The sequence below is a fragment of the Procambarus clarkii genome, chromosome 60 (assembly GCF_040958095.1).
Source record: "Procambarus clarkii isolate CNS0578487 chromosome 60, FALCON_Pclarkii_2.0, whole genome shotgun sequence".
NCBI classification, from domain to species: Eukaryota; Metazoa; Arthropoda; class Malacostraca; order Decapoda; family Cambaridae; genus Procambarus; species Procambarus clarkii.
Window position 1 is genome coordinate 4005597 of NC_091209.1, and position 20544 is coordinate 4026140.

The window sequence follows — 20544 nt, forward strand, 5'->3', positions numbered from 1 at the left end:
ACCGGTAAGGCCCTTAAGAAAAGTAGCACACCTATCAGGAATAAACCAACTAGCCAGGCTAGCAACACGATTAGTTCAGCTATATCGACAACAATAACAAACATCTCAGCTGGGTGGAGTGCCGTCACCAACACGGGCCATGCAACTATTATGTAGCCATATGGATCAACTTAAACGAGCTGCGGCCCCTTGTTCTGACTTCAAGTGCTTTACTGATAACCCTTCGCTCAAGTTATTAACCCAAATACATGAAGACCAAATGTCAGTAATCAAAGAGCATTCGGCCTTAATTATGAACCTGCAAGGTTCATTATTATCTTTGCAGGGTGAAGCTGTAGCCATACTCAAGAATGGCTACATACTCAAGAATGGAAAAACATTTTGTTGCTGTTGGGCGCTCACGGTGAGTCATCTTCGTAGTTATTTATTTGGTGCTGGTATCCCTATATGTTTCGTGACTTTTTTTACTGATGTTCTTCTAGAGAATTTTATTGCGAACACGTTGGTACCAAAATGAAATACATAGCTCAAGAACTAAGGTCAGGAGAGTAAAAAGAGTATACACATTTTTGTTTTTACGCTTACGCGGCAAAACGCCGGGAGCACTTACGGTTGTTTTTTTTACATTCGCCTGGAGCCGGAAAGTGTTAATGAGGTAATCCTTTCCCTTAAAACTAAACAAGTTGATTTAAACTTTAAAAAAAAGCTTTTCTTATTATTTTATTTATTTTTTATTAAAAAAATACTTTAAAAAAGTTGGCAGAAAAATAGCATATATACAATTTGGGTAACAAACAGCATTGTTTAAAATAGTAGACCTGGGTTGACATTTAGGGGGTAAGGTAGGTTACATGGAGTTAATTAGGTAGTACTTAGTTTTTATCTTAAACTGGTTGGGAGAGGTACAGTCTTTAACATGATTGGGAAGGTCATTCCACATTCTGGGTCCCTTGATTTGTAGAGCATTTCTAGTTTGATTAAGTCATACTCTTGGAATATCAAATAGGTATTTGTTTCTGGTGTGGTGCTCGTGGGTTATTTATTTATTTATATACAAGAAGGTACATTGGGTTTGTGAGAATACATAGCATAGTATTTACAATCTTGTAAAGCCACTAGTAAGTGCAGCATTTCAGGCAGCTCCTTAATCTAACAGATAATTTTAAGTAGGTAAATTCTAGCAGAATTATAAAATGATAACAAATACATTGCAAGAAAAAAAATGAGATGAGAGAGATTAGTAAGTACTGTATATTAAAGCACATTGGTATATTAAAGCTCTGATTGATTACATTGACAGCTTGATTGGTAATTTAAACAAAATTAATAGACACCATACAGCAGATTGACAGCACATATAAGAAGACAGCAATGATCACAATGGTAAAGATGTTCGGATTGGGTACATAGAGATTGGGAGATTAGGTAGCAATAGATACAGTGCAATTTTAAAGCAAAAGGTAAAAAACTATAAAGATGAAATTAGGTACTTTTTAGTATTGTTTTTGAATGACGCAAAAGTTTGACAGCTTTTCAATTCAATAGGGAGTGAGTTCCATACACTGGGTCCCTTTATTTGCATAGTGTGTTTACACAGATTAAGTTTGACCCTGGGGATATCAAAGAGATATTTATTTCTGGTGTGGTGATAATGGGTCCTATTACATCTGTCCAGGGAGAGTTTCAGAGCAGGATTTGCATTTAAGAACAGGGTTTTGTAAATATAGTTGACACAAGAGAATTTGCGGAGTGAGATTATGTTTAGCATGTTTAGGGAGTTAAACAAGGGGGCTGAGTGTTGTCTGAAAGCAGAATTTGTTATTATTCTGATAGCAGATTTTTGCTGGGTGATGATGGACTTGAGATGGTTTGCAGTGGTTGAACCCCATGCACAAATACCATAATTAAGATAGGGATAGATTAGTGCATAATATAGAGAGATGAGAGCAGAGTTAGGTACATAATATCTGATTTTGGAGAGTATACCAATTGTTTTAGAGACTTTCTTAGTTATGTGTTGTATGTGGGTACTGAAGCTGAGTCTCTTGTTTAGGAATTAGTTTTGATATTCCTAGAGTACGACTTAATCAAACCAGAAATGCTCTACAAATCAAGGGGCCCAGAATGTGGAATGACCTTCCCAACCATGTTAAAGACAGTACCTCTCTCAACCAGTTTAAGATAAAAACTAAACACTACCTAATAAATTCCCTGTAACCTACCTCACTCCTCTATTGTCAACCCATGTCCGTTATTTTCTTTTTTTTTTAATCAACACTGTTTGTCAACCTATTGTATTTGTGCTGCTTTTTCAGTCATGTTCCCCCTTTTTTTTTATCTTTATTTGTATTTGTTCTCAACACTTTTTATTCTTTATGCTCAATTAGTATTAAGTTCTAGATATTAATGTTTTTCTTGCCCGAAACGCATTGCGTAATAGTGGCTTTAGGCATTGTATGTACTAGCTCTATCTATATATCAATCCATTAATGTAACATCACTTGTATGTATATACCTTACCTGAATAAACATCATCTGAATCTGAATAGGCCAAAAACTTTCCATCATATTTATTGCTAATATTTACATTGTCTATCTGAAGCTGAATTGCATTTGTAGATTTGCTTCCAAATAAGATTGGAAGGGATTGAAAGATAAGATTGTTACAATAAGAAATAAGATTGTTACCTAGCTTAAACGATTCTTCGTGGCAGGGATCGTATTCCAGGGACCTGCCCGAAACGCTACGCGTACTAGTGGTTGTACAAGAATGTAACAACTCTTGTATATATCTAAAAAAAAAAAAAGATGTAGTAGTATTTTCTATTTTAAGTGTTAGTTTGTTGGTTGACATCCAAAAGTGGACTTTTTTTAGTTTATTATTAACAACATTACTTAGTGTATGTGGGTTGGGGTTAGAGTAGATGAGGGTAGTATCATCAGCAAACAAAATAGGTTTTAGAATGTTAGAGACATTGGGCAGATCATTGATGTATATAAGAAATAGGAGAGGTCCCAAGATGCTGCCTGTGGCACTTCAACGGTTTTTGGTAGAGTGGTAGAGGTACCTAGCTGAAACACTCCATGGTCACAGTGTTACCTAGCTCAAACACTCCACAGTCATGGTGTTACCTAGCTCAAACACTCCACGGTCAGTGTTACCTCTTTATTTATTTATTTATTTATTCATATATATACAAGTAGGTACATTGGGTTTGTGAGAATACTTCACCTTGCCCGAAACGCTTTGCGTAATAGTGGCTTTAGGCATTGTATGTACTAGCTCTATCTATTAATCCAACAAACTTTATAAAATCTCTTGTATGTATGTACCTTACCTAAATAAACATTTATTTATTTATTTTATTACATAGCATAGTATTTACAATTTTGTAAAGCCACTAGCCACTAGTACGCCCAGCGTTTTGGGCAGGTCCTTAATCTAACAGATAATTTTAAGTAGGTAAATTCTAGCAGAATTAATAAAATAACAGATACATTGCCAAAAGAAATGAGATGAGAGAGATTAGTAAGTATATTAAAGCACATTTGTATATTAAAGCTCTGATTGCATTGACAGCTTGATTGGTAATTTAAACAAGATTAATAGACACCATACAGCAGATTGATAGCACATATAAGAAGACAGCAATGATCACAATGGTAAAGATGTTCGGATTGGGTACATAAAGATTGGGAGATTGGGTAGTAATTGATACAGTGCAATTTTAAAGCAACAAGGTAAAAACTATGAAGATGAAATTAGGTACTTTTTAGCACTCTTTTGAGTTAGGTACCTAGCTCAAACACTCCAGTCACAGTGTTACCTAGCTCAAACACTCCACGGTCACAGTGTTACCTAGCTCAAACACTCCACAGTCACAGTGTTACCTAGCTCAAACACTCCACAGTCACAGTGTTACCTAGCTCAAACACTCCACAGTCAGTGTTACCTAGCTCAAACACTCCACAGTCACAGTGTTACCTAGCTCAAACACTCCACAGTCACAGTGTTACCTAGCTCAAACACTCCACAGTCAGTGTTACCTAGCTCAAACACTCCACAGTCAGTGTTACCTAGCTCAAACACTCCACGGTGACAGTGTTATCTAGCTCAAACACTCCACAGTCAGTGTTACCTAGCTCAAACACTCCACAGTCAGTGTTACCTAGCTCAAACACTCCACAGTCAGTGTTACCTAGCTCAAACACTCCACGGTCACAGTGTTACCTAGCTCAAACACTCCATGGTCACAGTGTTACCTAGCTCAAACACTCCATGGTGACAGTGTTATCTAGCTCAAACACTCCACAGTCAGTGTTACCTAGCTCAAACACTCCACAGTCAGTGTTACCTAGCTCAAACACTCCACAGTCAGTGTTACCTAGCTCAAACACTCCACGGTCACAGTGTTACCTAGCTCAAACACTCCACGGTCACAGTGTTACCTAGCTCAAACACTCCACGGTCACAGTGTTACCTAGCTCAAACACTCCATGGTGACAGTGTTATCTAGCTCAAACACTCCACAGTCAGTGTTACCTAGCTCAAACACTCCACAGTCAGTGTTACCTAGCTCAAACACTCCACAGTCAGTGTTACCTAGCTCAAACACTCCACGGTCACAGTGTTACCTAGCTCAAACACTCCACGGTCACAGTGTTACCTAGCTCAAACACTCCACAGTCAGTGTTACCTAGCTCAAACACTCCACGGTCACAGTGTTACCTAGCTCAAACACTCCACGGTCACAGTGTTACCTAGCTCAAACACTCCATGGTGACAGTGTTATCTAGCTCAAACACTCCACAGTCACAGTGTTACCTAGCTCAAACACTCCAGTCACAGTGTTACCTAGCTCAAACACTCCAGTCACAGTGTTACCTGGCTCAACCAGTCATGGGTGGTGACCATAACGGCCTTGTCACATCCGTCCATATATCTGGCCATAAAGCTGTGGCCAGATACAAAAAATAAGGTTAAATGTCATTAGAGTTAACATAATAGGTACCAAACGCAGTAGAGCCGACAGCTGGGTGACAAGAGCTGGAGCTCACCTCAGTCAATGTACTGGCACTCCAAATAAAAGTTATCAGATAAACTTGTCGCAACAACAAATACTTCAGCCGGTTGGAGAGAAAGGTGCAAGTGGCTTATATAACATTAGACTCTTGTGTAAAAGGTCAAGTGGAAACCTTAGCAAGAATGTTGTGACCATCGTAATACTTGACTCAAGTGTTACTCTGTTGCTGTACTCATCTAGTTGTGCTTGCGGGGGTTGAGTTTTGGCTCTTTAGTCCCGCCTCACAACTGTCAATTAACTGGTGTCTAGATTCTTGAGCCTATCTAATCAACATTTGAAACTGTATGGAGTCTGCCTCCACCACATCACTGTTTAATGCATTCCATTTGTTAACTACTCTGACTGAAAAATTCTGTCTCTGGGCTCGGCCTTGGGGAAGGGTTACACACCACATTTACCACATACACCTTCAATACAAACCCATAAAACCCATACTAGTATACGAGGCGTCCATTTATGTACCACCACAGTCACACAACACTTGATGACATACCTGGGGGAACACACAAGTCAAGTTGTAACTGGAGAGACAATCAGCTGGCGGCCCACACTACCCACCCCAGCTCTCCACTCACCTGAATTGATACAAACTGATAGAAGGCCGCTATCTCTAGTGGCCTCGGTCAGGACAGAAAACCGGCGGCTTGTCAAATGTCCCATTTATTTTATTTTAGATTTAGAAGTCTTATTTGTATGTGATTTATACAAATCATTAGTTCTGAAAACTTTTATAAATCATATGGAGAGAGACCATTTTAAAGGATACCTAATATAAATTAATTATACCATTAAATTATTGACATTTGCATAACCTCAGCATATCACATCAACAGATTCAGGAGACTAGCCTGGATAAAAATTGTCTGTAGATGATACTCTATACCATGATAATTAACATGACAAATACTTGCCGAAAAGGATTGAGCAATGCTTTAGAGGCTGCAAGCATCATGCCACCTGCAGCGCCACTGTCCGGACTGGTCGAATCGTACTTAATCTTTTCGGAACACGTCGGTTCGGTACACAAAAAACATTTCGCTCACTGACAATGTCGTACATATGAACTATTTCGTATAAACATATGCGCTGGCGGGGACTGTCAAGTCGTCGACTGCAGTTTCGGATAACAACTTCGTTCACTGAGAATTTTATACATTCATTCCCTTTCGTTCGTATATGCGCTGATTTGTGTTCGCTGCTGTTCTCGTCTGAATAAATACTTATTTATTTATTTATTTATTTATGCATATACAAGAATGTACATAAGGAATGTGAGGATACAATTATGGTAATTACAATCTTGTAAAGCCACTAGCACGCGCAGCGTTTCGGGCAGGTCCTTAATCTAAGAAAATTTTAAGGAGGTAAATACTTGCAAAATTTATAGACAAAAAAATGATAACAGATTACATGGAATGAAAAAAAAAAAAAAGATGAGAGAAAATTATAGGTACAGTATATTAAAGCACATAGGTAGCTATGATTGATTGCAATGACAGCTTAAAATGGTAGTTGACAACAAATTGGTAGGCACAATACAGCAGAAACAATATAAGATTGATTGCAATGACAGCTTGAATGGTAGTTGACAAAAATTGGTAGTCACAATACAGCATATGGCTAGCACATAAAAGAAGACAGCAATGAACACAATGATAAGGTTGTTTGATATTACATAAAAATTAGGAGATTGGGTACCACTAGGTACAGAGCAAATTTAAAGCTCAGTGTAGGAAACTAAATAGATGAAGTTAGGTACTTTTTGGTTTTGCTTTGAAATAAGGCAAGAGTTTTACAGTTTTTCAATTCACTAGGGAGTGAGTTCCATAGACTAGGTCCCTTAATTTGCATAGAGTGTTTACACAAATTAAGTTTGACCCTGGGGATATCAAAGAGATATTTATTTCTGGTGTGGTGATAATGGGTCCTATTACATCTGTCCAGGGAGAGTTTCAGAGCATGGTTTGCATTTAAGAACAGGGTTTTGTAAATGTAGTGTAATACATGGCACTTCATCATATAATTCTCTAATTATAGCAGATTTAGTATTTATGTATGAATCTATCTCAGTGTCATACATCTCATGTTGGCCACCGAATGAATGATAGAGCTGATAAGTTAGCCAAAGAATCTGCCTTTAAAGGAGCCTTTGAGTGTAACCTTGAATTGTCAATGAGCAATCTGAGAGCAGCAGTATTTATATTTTATTTTTTATTTGAGATATATACAAGAGTTGTTACATTCTTGTACAGCCACTAGTATTTATTTATTTATTTATTTATTTATTTATATATATACAAGAAGGTACATTGGGTTTGTGAGAATACATTGGATAGTACAGTAATTACATTCTTGTAAAGCCACTAGTACGCGCAGCGTTTCGGGCAGGTCCTTAATCTAGCAGATAATTTTAAGTAGGTAATTTCAATCAGAATTGATAAATGAAAGATACATTACAAGAGAAAAATGAGATGAGAGAGATAAGTAAGTATATTAAAGCACATTGTTATATTAAAGCTCTGATTGATTACATTGACAGCTTGATTAGTAATTTAAACAAGATTAATAGACACCATACAGCAGATTGACAGCACATATAAGACAGCAATGATCACAATGATAAAGATGTTCAGAATGGGTACATAAAGATTGGGAGACTGGGTAGCAAAAGATACAGATAAACAAGATTTATAAACACCATACAATAGAATGGCAGCACATATAAGAAAACAGCAATGATCTCAATGGTAAAGATGTTCAAATTGGGAAAAAAAAGGTTGGGAGATTGGGTAGCAATAGATACAGTGCAATTTTAAGGCAAAAAGAGAAAAACTATGAAGATGAAATTAGGTACTTTTTAGTATTGAGTTTGAATGATGTAAAAGTTGGACAGCTTTTCAATTCAGTAGGGAGTGAGTTCCATAAACTGGGTCCCTTTATTTGCATAGAGTGTTTACACAAATTAAGTTTAACTCTGGGGATATCGAAGAGATATTTATTTCTGGTGTGGTGATAATGGGTCCTATTACATCTGTCCAGGAAGAGTTTCAGACAAGGATTTGCATTTAAGAACAGGGTTTTGTAAATGTGAGCAAAGGAGCAGAGTCCTCTCAACCCTCTCCTATGAACATGCTAGCATCCCAGTATAATCAACTCAAGCGAGCTTCCGGTCCCTCACCGGAATTCACTAACTGGACCGAGAATCTGTGGTTCAAAAAGTTGTGCCTAGTCCTCGAATCACAAAATTCTATCATCTTGAGTCTTCTCAACGAGAATCTAGCGATCCGCGCTAATCTCCAACAACAACAACAAGAAATAACCCTCCTCCGCGAGGATATTAGAAACTACAAGGCTAGCCAAGACCAACTACAGCATGATTTGAATGATCTCCATGAGGTAAACAACCTTCGGAAAACTGATGAAGCCTTAAAAAAGCAGGAGGAAGCTCTCAGCAAAATGACTGCATGTATCAGTACATTTTCAGCTCAACGTTCCGTCTCCCAGGAGGAACAAGACCAGCAAAAGCTGCTAGACTCTGTTATCGTGTCGTCCCAAGATATACCTGTGGAACATGAAGGTGAAAATTGTTTCGAAATAGCTCAGGATCTCTTAAAAAACAAATTGCAGCTCAATCTAAACAAAACTGACGTTGTTGCTGCCTACAGAGTAGGCAAAAAGAATCCATCAGGTCTAAATCAACGGAAAATTCGCCTGAAGCTGTCTTCCCAGTTCACGAAATCCAATCTAGTCCGGACAGCTGCATCCCTACGGAAGGGATTATACATCAACGAGTGCTTGACCAGGAACAGACAGCAAATCCTCTACCGCCTGCGTCAAATCCGGCAACAAAACCCAGATGCTATTCATCAGTGCTTCGTTAGAGATGGTCTGATAAAGGTGAGAAAAACCGCAGAGGGCAAAATGTTTACTATTACTAGAGAAGAAAACCTCAACACTTTCCTCTCCCAATGTGGTTTGTCTCACCTTATCACTCCCAATGAATTAACTTAATTAACCCCCTGTCAACTAGTGGGGCTAGGTATCCTAAGTCTCCTTGGTTCATTTTCTGACTTAATTTTTAACTTACTCTTACCTAGTCATTTACCGAAATTATTTAATTGAGTTATTAAGTAGTTCTTCAGGTCTTTTTAATTATACAGTCATTACTGAACTATCTATAGTTATTAATCATTAGCTTAAATTTGCCTATGTTTATTATTCAACTTTTCTTTGATTTCATTTATTACCTAGGTTGCCTAGCCTTGCCATGCTCCCTTACTCCATTGTACCCCTGGCTTTGCCTGCATCTCAAATTGCAAATTGTTACTTACAGTGTACCTGTGAGTACTCGTAAGCAATCTACCTCATTTTTGCTCAATTTGTTTTTTTGTTTTTTTGTATTGCTTAGTCTTGCTTATATTTTTTGTTTTGTATTTCCATATCTTGTGTTTTGTATAGTCCATGTTTACATGTTTTTTCTTTAATCTCATTAATTGCCTAGGTTGCCTAGCCTAGCCATACTCCCTTACTCCATTGTACCCCTGTAAGCCCCTTTTGTGTTTGTTTTGTACAGTATTGTGTATATATTTTTCCCTATTTTATAGCTTTTTTCTACTTATTTCTGATTCTACTATCAGCTTCTTTTATGCAGTCAAGTATAGACCCAGAACTTAACCTCTTATCCACTATCTATGACAATAATCACTTTAATGATCTAAATTGCAGATATTTTGCAGCACATGATGTAAACAATGTATTAACTCATAATCACAATATCTCTGTAATCAATTTGAACGTTAGATCCCTAGGTAAACACTTCGATGATGTTAGTGCCTTGATTGAAACTATTGGCAACAAATTCTCTTTTATTATACTTACTGAAACATGGTTGAAAGAGGATACTACTCAACTCTTTAACATGCCTAACTACTCAGCAATTCACAACTGTCGTCAACTTCAGAGAGGTGGTGGCACTGCTCTTTACTACCACCAAGAACTAACATGCCTAAAAGAAATTAGAACTAGAGACTGCTATGGGGAGTATATCTTCGCCAGCTTCAGAGTCAAGGGTGCCGAGTCTGTCCTGTCTGTGGGTGCAGTCTATAGAATTCCCAACACTGATGTGTCTGTATTCAACTCAAACCTTAGAAATCTAATACTTGATAACAGACTGAACAAAAACCACCTAATTATCGCAGGGGACTTTAATATTGACCTCTGCGAGCCAGAACACCCTACTGCTGTTAGCTTCCTCAACTGTATGAATTCCTGCCTCCTCATACCCTTAATCACTAGACCAACTAGAATCACTGATAGCACTGCCACGACTCTAGATCACATCTGGACCAACATAACCTCTCCGCTTACTTCAGGTATAATCACCGATAGCACTACAGACCACTACCCCACATTTCTCTTAACTAACATTAGCAAACCACCTCTAGAAACAAGGGAGTTAAGCTTTAGGCTGCACAATGAAACTGCTATAAACAATTTTATAACTGCTGCTGATAATGTCAACTGGGAGTCCGAATTAGGTAACATAGGGGACATCAACCTAGCAGTGCAATCTTTTCTACAAACAACTCTTAGCCTTTATAACACCCACTGTCCTAGGCTTACAAAACAAGTCACAAGCAAAAGGCTTAACAATCCTTGGCTTACAAAGGGAATACTGAAATCCATTAACAAAAAACACGACCTTGAGAAGAAGTATAGGTTAGGAATTGTCTCCAAAGAATTCTCAAAGAATTACTCATTATTGCTAACTAAGATAATTAGACGAGCCAAAACTAATTACTACGAAGATAAATTTACTCAAATAAAGAGCAACATTAAACAAACTTGGAGCACAATTTCACAAATATTGGGATCAAAGAAATCTTTAAATAACAAACCGACTCTCCTGTCTAATAACGATGGTCAGCTTTCAGCCTCTGATTCTGCTATTGAGTTCAATAGGTTCTTCTCTTCCATTGGTTCATCCCTTGCAAATGATATTCCATCTTCCAGTACTGACATTAAGGACTATCTTACAGGTAACTATCCACAGTCTCTGTACCTAAAGCCTATTAACTCCACTGACGTCAATGAGATAATCCTTTCCCTTAAAACCAAGTCTGGTGCCCTTGAGGAGATACCAACTTTAATTTACAAAAAAGCCTCCAGATCTTTAGCCCCTGCTATTGCTTTGCTCTTCAACAAGTCACTTGAACTCCAAACCTTTCCAGATATTCTAAAAAAAGCGAGAGTAACGCCTGTCCACAAATGTGGTGACCCCACAGATGTTAACAACTACAGACCTATATCAATCCTGCCAAACTTGTCAAAAATTTTTGAAAAACTTATATACAAGCAGCTTTACTCATATCTAGCCAAACTCAATATACTTAGCCCTTGCCAATATGGCTTCAGACCCAAAAAAAGCACTAACGATGCACTTATTAGTATGCTTAACTCGATTCATACAGCTCTTGATAAAAAGGAGCTCCCTGTTGGGTTATTTGTGGACCTGCGTAAAGCTTTTGATACTGTCAACCACCAAAACCTTCTTCTTAAACTACATCATTATGGAGTCAGAGGACACTCCCTACAATACCTCGAGTCCTACCTTACTGACAGGCTCCAATATGTTTCTGTGAATAATACAATTTCTCCCACCCTACCCATCAACATTGGTGTTCCTCAGGGCAGCATACTTGGCCCTCTCCTCTTTCTCATCTACATTAATGACCTTCCAAATGCCTCCCAACACCTCAAACCAATTCTATTTGCTGACGACACAACCTTCATTTACTCCAGTCCTGACCCTCTTGCTCTAAATGCCACAGTAAATACTGAGCTAAATAAAGTCCATCTTTGGCTAACTGCCAACAAACTCACCCTTAACATTGACAAAACCTTCTATATTCTGTTTGGCAATAAATCCTCTAGTCTTATAAATCTCAAAATAAACAATACCCAAATTTGTAACAAATTAGATGGCAAATTCCTTGGCATTCTCATTGACCACAAGCTGAATTTCCAGGGACACATTCTAAATATATCAAAAAAAGTTTCAAAAACTGTGGGCATTCTTTCTAAGATCAGATATTATGTACCACGCCCTGCTCTGGTGACTCTCTATTACTCCCTTATCTATCCTTATCTCAACTATGGTATTTGTGCTTGGGGTTCTACTACCCAAAATCACTTACGTCCTCTAATTACCCAACACAAAGCCGCTATTAGAACAATATCCAACTCTGGCCCCAGACATCACTCGGTACCCCTACTCAAATCTCTTAATATGTTAGATATTAAGTCACTGCACATTCTCTCATGTGTATTATACATATATAAAACGCTAAACTATAATGCCAATCCTGATCTTAAAAGCTTCATAGAAGGTTGTAACAGAACCCATGAGCACCACACCAGAAATAAATACAGTTTTGATATTCCTAGAGTACGTCTTAATCAAACTAGAAATGCTCTGCAAATCAAGGGGCCCAGAATGTGGAATGACCTTCCCAACCATGTTAAAGACTGTACCTCTCTCAACCAGTTTAAGATAAAAACTAAACACTACCTAATAAATTCCCTGTAATCTACCTCACTCCTCTATTGTCAACCCATGTCTGTTATTTTCTTTTTTCTTTTTTCTTTTTTTTAATCAACACTGTTTGTCAACCTATTGTATTTGTGCTGCTTTTTCAGTCATGTTCCCCCTTTTTTTTTATCTTTATTTGTATTTGTTCTCAACATCTTTTATTCTTTATGCTCAATTAGTATTAAGTTCTAGATATTAATGTTTTTTCTTGCCCGAAACGCATTGCGTAATAGTGGCTTTAGGCATTGTATGTACTAGCTCTATCTATATATCAATCCATTAATGTAACATCACTTGTATGTATATACCTTACCTGAATAAACATCTGAATCTGAATCTGAATGTAGTTGACACAAGAGAATTTGTGGAGTGAGATTATGTTTAGCATGTTTAGGGAGTTAAACAAGGGGGCTGTGTGTTGTCTGAAAGCAGAATTTGATATTACTGTATTCTGATAGCATATTTTTGCTGGGTGATGATGGACTTGAGGTGGTTTGCAGTGGTTGAACCCCATGCACAGATACCATAGTTGAGATAGGGATAGATTAGTGCATAATATAGAGAGATGAGAGCAGAGTTAGGAACATAATATCTGATTTTGGAGAGTATACCAACTGTTTTAGAGACTTTCTTAGTTATGTGTTGTATGTGGGTACTGAAGTTGAGTCTCTTGTCTAGGAATATGCCAAGAAACTTTCCATCATTTTTATTGCTAATGTTTACATTGTCAATCTGAAGCTGAATTGCATTTGTAGATTTGCTTCCAAATAGGATGTAGTAGGTCTTTTCTATGTTAAGTGTTAGTTTGTTGGTTGACATCCATAAGTGGACTTTTTTTAGTTCATTATTAACAACATCATTTAGTGTATGTGGGTTGGGGTTGGAGTAAATGAGGGTAGTATCATCAGCAAACAAAATAGGTTTCAGAATGTTAGAGACATTAGGCAGATCATTAATGTATATAAGAAATAGTAGGGGTCCCAAGATGCTGCCCTGAGGCACTCCAACGGTTATTGGTAGAATGGGAGAGATTATATTATTGATGGCTACACATTGGTGTCTATCACTAAGATAGGATTGGATATAGTCCAGTGCATGGCCTCGGATTCCATAATGATGGAGTTTACATAAGAGGTAATCGTGATTAACAGTATCAAAGGCCTTTCTCAGGTCAATGAAGAGTCCAATTGGAAACTCATTTTTGTCAAGGGCAGAGTAAATTATATCAAGGAGACTAATAATTGCATCGTTGGTACTCTTTTGAGAGCGGAAGCCAAACTGACAGGGGCTAAGAATGTCGAATTTTACGAGATAGGAGTAGAGCTGTTTGTCGATAATTTTTTCAAATATTTTTGATAGTATGGGTAGGTTCGATATTGGTCTGTAGTTGTTTATGTCTGACCGGTCCATAGAATTACCCCAATCAACCCAAATCAGGCCAAAACTACACAAATCGTCCTAGCATTACGTAAGTAATGAAGAAATATGGCATATTTACTTACTATAATGTTGGTGCTACACATAGAACATGATCAAACCTATTTTTACTCTGAAATAATCTAATTTCATAACGAAATTAGACGTAAATATGTGAGAGATGACGCCATAGGAAGTCGACTGTCCAAGCGACAATTGTGTGGAGCGACTTATCCAAGAAATATGGTCGCCAGGAGAGTGTTTGCTGCCATATCAGCCTCCTATACACAGTGATCCAGTCCTTTTCGTTCATTGAATACCGTACCCTACACGCCCTCTGATATATTGCTTAATTAACAAATATTCACAAATAAAGATTATATTTGTATATGTTATCAGAAAGGCAGATATAAAATAGTTTTTGTGAATCCATCACAGAGATTATACCTTATTAGAGAGGAAAAATATTCATACTTTAAACAAGGCTTCATGGCCGACGCTCTCCTTACCGATATGGGAACTATGACCTTCCGAAGATCAATGTTAATTTAATCTAGATATTGTAATAAACGAAGTTTTCTATGTCATCATAAAGACATAAATATAAGCTGCATGTTAATACTTTGGCATAAATATAACTGAATTGAAAGTTAAGATATATGCCTTTTTATAGTTACTTGATGGCTCGCTCAGGGAGTGTGAAGGCCTCCACACAAGCCAATCAATTTTATAATTACTTTGCATATATGCAAAGTAACGCCATAGGTCTTTATGTCAGAATAAAGCCATGTAGACGATAATGTAACTACATTTCAAGGAAAACATATCTTAATATAATTATTAAATGAATGCAAAGTTATGGTTAAATAAATAGCCAATACCACACAATCGCCGGTGTCCGGACACATGAATAGTCGCATTAGGTGAAAGGAAATGTACCCAACCATTTCCATTTACCCAACCAGTTTGTGCACCCTATACTCTTCCTCTGTGCGGTAATTTATTGTGCATCCCATACTCATCTTGTTACCAGTAGTTTGTGCAACCCATACTCATCTTGTGACCCGTAATTTATTGTGCATCCCATACTCATCCTGTTACCGGTAGTTTGTGCAGCCCATACCCATCCTGTGACCTGTAATTTATTGTGCAACCCATACTTATCCTGTGACCTGTAGTTTATTATGCAGCTAATACTCATTCTGTGAGTCATAGGACATTGCGCAACCCTTTCTCATCGTGTGAATCTTTGTTTACTTTGCTCTCCATATTCATCCTCTGCGCGATAGTTTCTTGTGCAACCCATACCCATGATGTGAGTGGTAGTTTATTGTGTACCCTATATTCATCCTGTGAGTATAGGGTACACAATTCTTGTTTGGATTCTTGTAATGTTATTTGTCTATTTGTAGTCACAGTATTTGTGCGCCCCTTGAGGGACTTGAATTAGAGGGGGGTTGAAATAGCCTAAGCTACTCTATCCCTTTGAGATGTATTTATTGCTTATCTCAATAAACATTCTTGAACTTGAACTTGGGTACACAATGAGTTCATTTGTACTCCATACTCATCATCAAGAAGTGTATTTTACCAGCATTAATATAAATTAAGAATAAAAGCTTAACTGGATTACGGACCCATAATCAAAATAAGAGTCATCACTAATTATCATGACAAATTGTCTAGGCTACACTTCCGCCGGATGTGGGTATAGTTTATTGTACACCCCCGCACCCCCAGTCCTGGAAGGGCGGGCATTGGGATGTGGACATGTGTACCATTATAACCCCCCCCCCCCCACACACACACTCGATCCTCTCCTGTTAATAATAATACTACTAATAATAAAAATTAAAAATAATAACGTTAATAAATATTATAATTAAAACACTTACTGTAATACCCTAGTGCTTGAATGAAGGTGAAGGAAAGACCCAATAAATGTGTAAGTGTATTAAAAACCAAATTTTCGTTGGGTGAGCTGGCAGGTGAGCACCACCTGCCAGCTCACCCAGTAATGAACATCACCTGCACACTGCACCGAACCACTTGCCAGCAGGTGCAGAAGTACGATGGAGAGAGCAAAGTATACAATATTTCAAGTATAATATTAAAGATATATTTAGGATTTAATGTTTTCCTATAAAGTTTCAATAATACCTTTATTTGATTTTTTGTATTATTTTCTACCACAGACGTGGCCACACATTAACAATGCTAACCAGCATATATACATTTTCTTCAGTCCGCCATGGACTCTAACCCTTTCCACTACCGCCCACAAGATGGGTATAGGGTGCATAATATAAGAACTAAACTAACTAACTCCATTGATAGGGTTAGAGATTTGTTAAACATATAGTTCAGGGATTTATTGAACAATCAACCACATAAGGTGATTGTAGTGTTTTTAAAATGCTAGGCTAAGCTACATACGTAAATACATAAATACACAGATTTACGTATGCCCTACATAAAGTGTTCGATGTGTCTTTTACATAGTGTCATTAACGTGCATTTACAAAGGTGAAATTGAATTCTGACCAGCTTCCACATATACTTTATACACATACATATACACACACAGACGTATGCGTACATATACATACATATATACACACATACGAAAACTGTGCTAATAGACAAAATTATGTTAGAGATATGGGTCTATAATTATCTGAGTGTGCTTTGGGGATGGGAACAATGACACTGTCCAATCATCAGGTAATACTCCTTCACTTAAACTCATTCTGTACAACACTAAAAGTGGATTACCTGGTACTTGTGAGACTAATCTCAGTAAACTGTAAGTAATACCGTCCTCTTCAGGAGCAGTTGACTTATTTGATTGTGCTACACAGCCTTCCCGGCTTGGTGCCTTCTTTGGTAATTACTTATCAAGGGCAGCTCCATACGAGGAGCTGCCTCGTATGAGCCAATAAGTCTTTTGCAGTTACCTTCATTCTTATGTTCTTACTTACATTTATTGAACTTTATCATCATCATCATTTACAGAAATAAATTAACATAAAAAGTAGTCATTTTAATACACAAAACAGAAGTAGATATTATGTAAATTATGATGCAGGATAGGATCACTATTAAGAACTTAATTATAAACCACAATATGTTTTATATCGTCAGAAATTCGGAAACATACCATATATTTTCAAATATTTACAATTAAAGTATTTATTTAGGAAATAAGTATTTTAGTTACCCTAGTTAGCTCTGAGAACACACATTCTTGCAGCAAGAATTTCTTCCCACTAATCTGAGAGATGCTAATGAGACCAGTCTCGACCCACAGGACAGGTCATGAACAACAATCAACTACAGCACCATCTATGTCAGAAGATATTCAAAATATTCTTGATATCATTCAAATTGTCAATACGAGAACAGAATACATAAGTTGAGTGATGTCAAAGGAATCATATTGACTGACCGAGCCCCATTGTAAATATCCGTGGCTTCCTGACCATAAAGGTACCGACGCGGTCGAGGGTAAGAGACCGGATGTACCCATATACCTATGAGGCCATCAAAAATAGTGAGTCACGCCAAACAAAAAGAAGTACTGGTAAACAGGTCAGACACAACCAGTACTATGATGATGCTAAACTGAAAGAGCTTAAATCAATTGCTAGACAGGTAAAGCATATAAGAGCCTTAGAACTCCTCAAATGTTAAAACTATTTCAGGCCGCGCTTGCAGCGGCAAGGGAGAGAATGACTGAACTGAGACAAAATGAATGGGAGGGTTTTGTTAGTGGACTTAACCTGCATACTCCCCTGGGCAAAGCCTGGAAAGGCATAAACAAAATTATTGGTAAAAATAGTAGACAAGTTTCACACCCAAACCCGCTAAAGAAAGCCAATCAGTTAATTGCAAAATGGGCTCAGGTTTCCAGCCTTGGAATGCTACCAGCTAGCACTGGGGAGAAATTGCAGGCGAGGTCCACAGACAGAAATTCTCTCATAAATTTCATGTTGAGCAAGCAACATGATGAATGTGATGTTCCATATACAGATTATGAATTGGATGCAGCCCTCTCCAGGGGCAGTAGCACTGCTCCTGGTGAGGACGGTATCACCTATGATATTCTAAGACTCCTACATCGTGTACCCGGTAACCCATTATTAGAATTGTTTAATGCCAGCTATGTCTCTGGGCAGTTGCCTGTATCATGGACCACCAGTCTTACGGTACCTGTACCAAAGCCTGGCCAACCTGATGCTTTCCGTCCCATCTCACTGACCAGTTGCATGTGCAAAACCTTTGAGAGAATGGTGCTTAATAGATTATTGTATAGAGTTAAAGAGCACATGTCACCTGATATCAATGGTTTCACACATGGTAAAAGTGTACACAACTGTATCACAACCTTTCTTACTGTTCATGGAGATAAAAGGCACAAGTACACAACATTTCTTGATTTAAAAAATGCCTTTGATATTGCTAATAGGGAAGTGATTATGTATGAATTAGCGAGAATGGATATAAGGGGACATTTATTACAGTGGATACGAGGCTATCTTACCAACCGGAAGTCCTCTGCGCTGTTCCAAGGCTACAAGAGTGAAACTAAAGTAATGCAACTAGGCACCCCACATGGAAGAGTACTTAGTCCTACCTTGTTTAATGTTCTAATTAATGCTTTACTAAAATCAATCCCAACTAGTCCGGCAAACATCACTATCAGCTATGCAGATGACATCCTTGTGCATACTAAAACCCACCGCAAAATGCAGTCTTAAATTGTATACATACAGCTTGTGAGAGCCTTGGTCTTGTAATCAACGCTGCTAAAACTAAGGGATTTAACAGACAAATTGGCAACCGCAAAAGTGGACCACGAAAACTTAAGATAGACAACATACCAATAGACTATGTCTCTTCTTTCAAATACCTTGGAGTCTCTGTCCCTTGTACCTCAACTGCAGTCAATAAGTTACATCAACAATGTAGAGACAGACTCAAGGCTCTCAGAACTGTAGTGGGGTACAGCCCGAAATATGGTGTTAATATTAGAATAGCAAGACTGATGTATTTAGCGTATATAAGGTCTCTGATAGACTATCATGCACCAGCTTTGGTCCTGCAAAATGGCAAAAGTATTGATAGACTGGAAAAAATGCAAAATGAAGCACTCAGAATTATACTTGGCTCTCCTATAACTAACAAAGTTCTCAACATGCGGAAAGAATTAAATATACTTAGCATTAGAGATAGAATATTTGAAATTAATCTTATGATGGGACTAAAGCTGCTGCGTGATAACAAAAATAACATTGTGTCAGTTGCACTGTTAGAACACATACGAAATGGAACTAGCGAGTCTAAATGGATTCAAAGAACTGCCACTCATATTAAAATGATGGGACTGCACGATGTATATACAGATGAAAGAGTACAGCACTTCCTTCCACCCTGGTAGATAGTACCTTTTGACATCCTGACCCCTGCATACCCCACCAAGAAACTAATACACGCAACCCTCATGCTCAGCTTGCTGCTAAATTAAGCACCATAGAACACATACACAATATACAAGCTGAAAACAACATTGCACAGACCATATACACTGACGGATCACTCAATACAGCTACAGGGAGGGCAGGAAGTGCTGTTATTGCTCATCAGCCCGATGGCAGCACAATTCAAAGAAATATCCAAATTAGTAACTGGGCGTCCACAATGCAAGCCGAGTTGGTAGCGATACTGGTAGCACTCGAAATTATTGACAACACTGAAGTAGACAGCTTAATTATTTCACTTGAGAATGAACCATGGAGGTTCGAAACGTCGTGCAAATTATACAAATAAGTGTAATACACTCTATAGTAAATCACTTCTTTTCTTCACCTTAAAAGTACGAAAATGAGTTTTGGAGAACTCCTATTCCAATTAAGCCCTGATGCTAAGAAAATAGTTAGAGGGATAGAAGCCCTAAACCAGAAAATAATAAATACAGAATATGCGGTCATATTCAATATATATATATATATATATATATATATATATATATATATATATATATATATATATATATATATATATATATATATATATATATATATATATACACACATATATTTATAATATACACTCACACACTCATCCTAGTGCAGTAATTTATTGTGCAACCCATACCCATCCTGTTACCAATAGTTTGTGCAACCCATGCTCATCCTGTTACCTTTAGTTTATTGTGAAACCCATAGTTGACAGAACCATTATTATTATTCACTATGATGAAGTTGCACACTTAATGCCTGAATATATATTTTGCTTGTATGTACTCGATATTTTTGTTCACTACCTTTTGTTCAAAATGGACTCGGTAAGAGATGCCGCAGTTTCGCATGATTACTAAATTGTCCTGGTTTCTAGGAACTGTGAGCATGGGTCTGAGGAAAAACTGTCCTTACTCTGAATACCGCAACGTCT

General features: G+C 37.6%; 2 protein-coding genes across 5 annotated transcripts in view; one reads left to right on the forward strand and one right to left on the reverse strand.

Annotated features, from left to right (window-relative positions):
- The window catches only part of LOC123766697 (saccharopine dehydrogenase-like oxidoreductase), a 356813-nt gene extending 350660 nt beyond the window's left edge, over window positions 1-6153 (reverse strand). For 2 of the 4 annotated variants that reach the window (XM_069307404.1, XM_069307407.1), the window contains exon 1: window positions 5996-6153. In XM_069307404.1, the coding sequence (XP_069163505.1) occupies window positions 5996-6036 (41 nt within the window). In that variant the 5' untranslated portion in view covers window positions 6037-6153. Of the gene's footprint in view, window positions 1-2688; window positions 2793-5577; window positions 5716-5995 lie in introns of those variants that run through there. The other 2 variants (XM_069307406.1, XM_069307405.1) reach the window with 2 other exon arrangements.
- A 1028-nt stretch (window positions 6154-7181) lies between these two features.
- Window positions 7182-20544, forward strand: part of LOC138353825 (uncharacterized) — a 47211-nt gene continuing 33848 nt past the window's right edge. Inside the window, exons 1-2 of the mRNA XM_069307239.1 lie at window positions 7182-7239; window positions 8314-8981. Of these exons, the coding sequence (XP_069163340.1) occupies window positions 7182-7239; window positions 8314-8981 (726 nt within the window). The remainder of the gene's footprint in view (window positions 7240-8313; window positions 8982-20544) is intronic.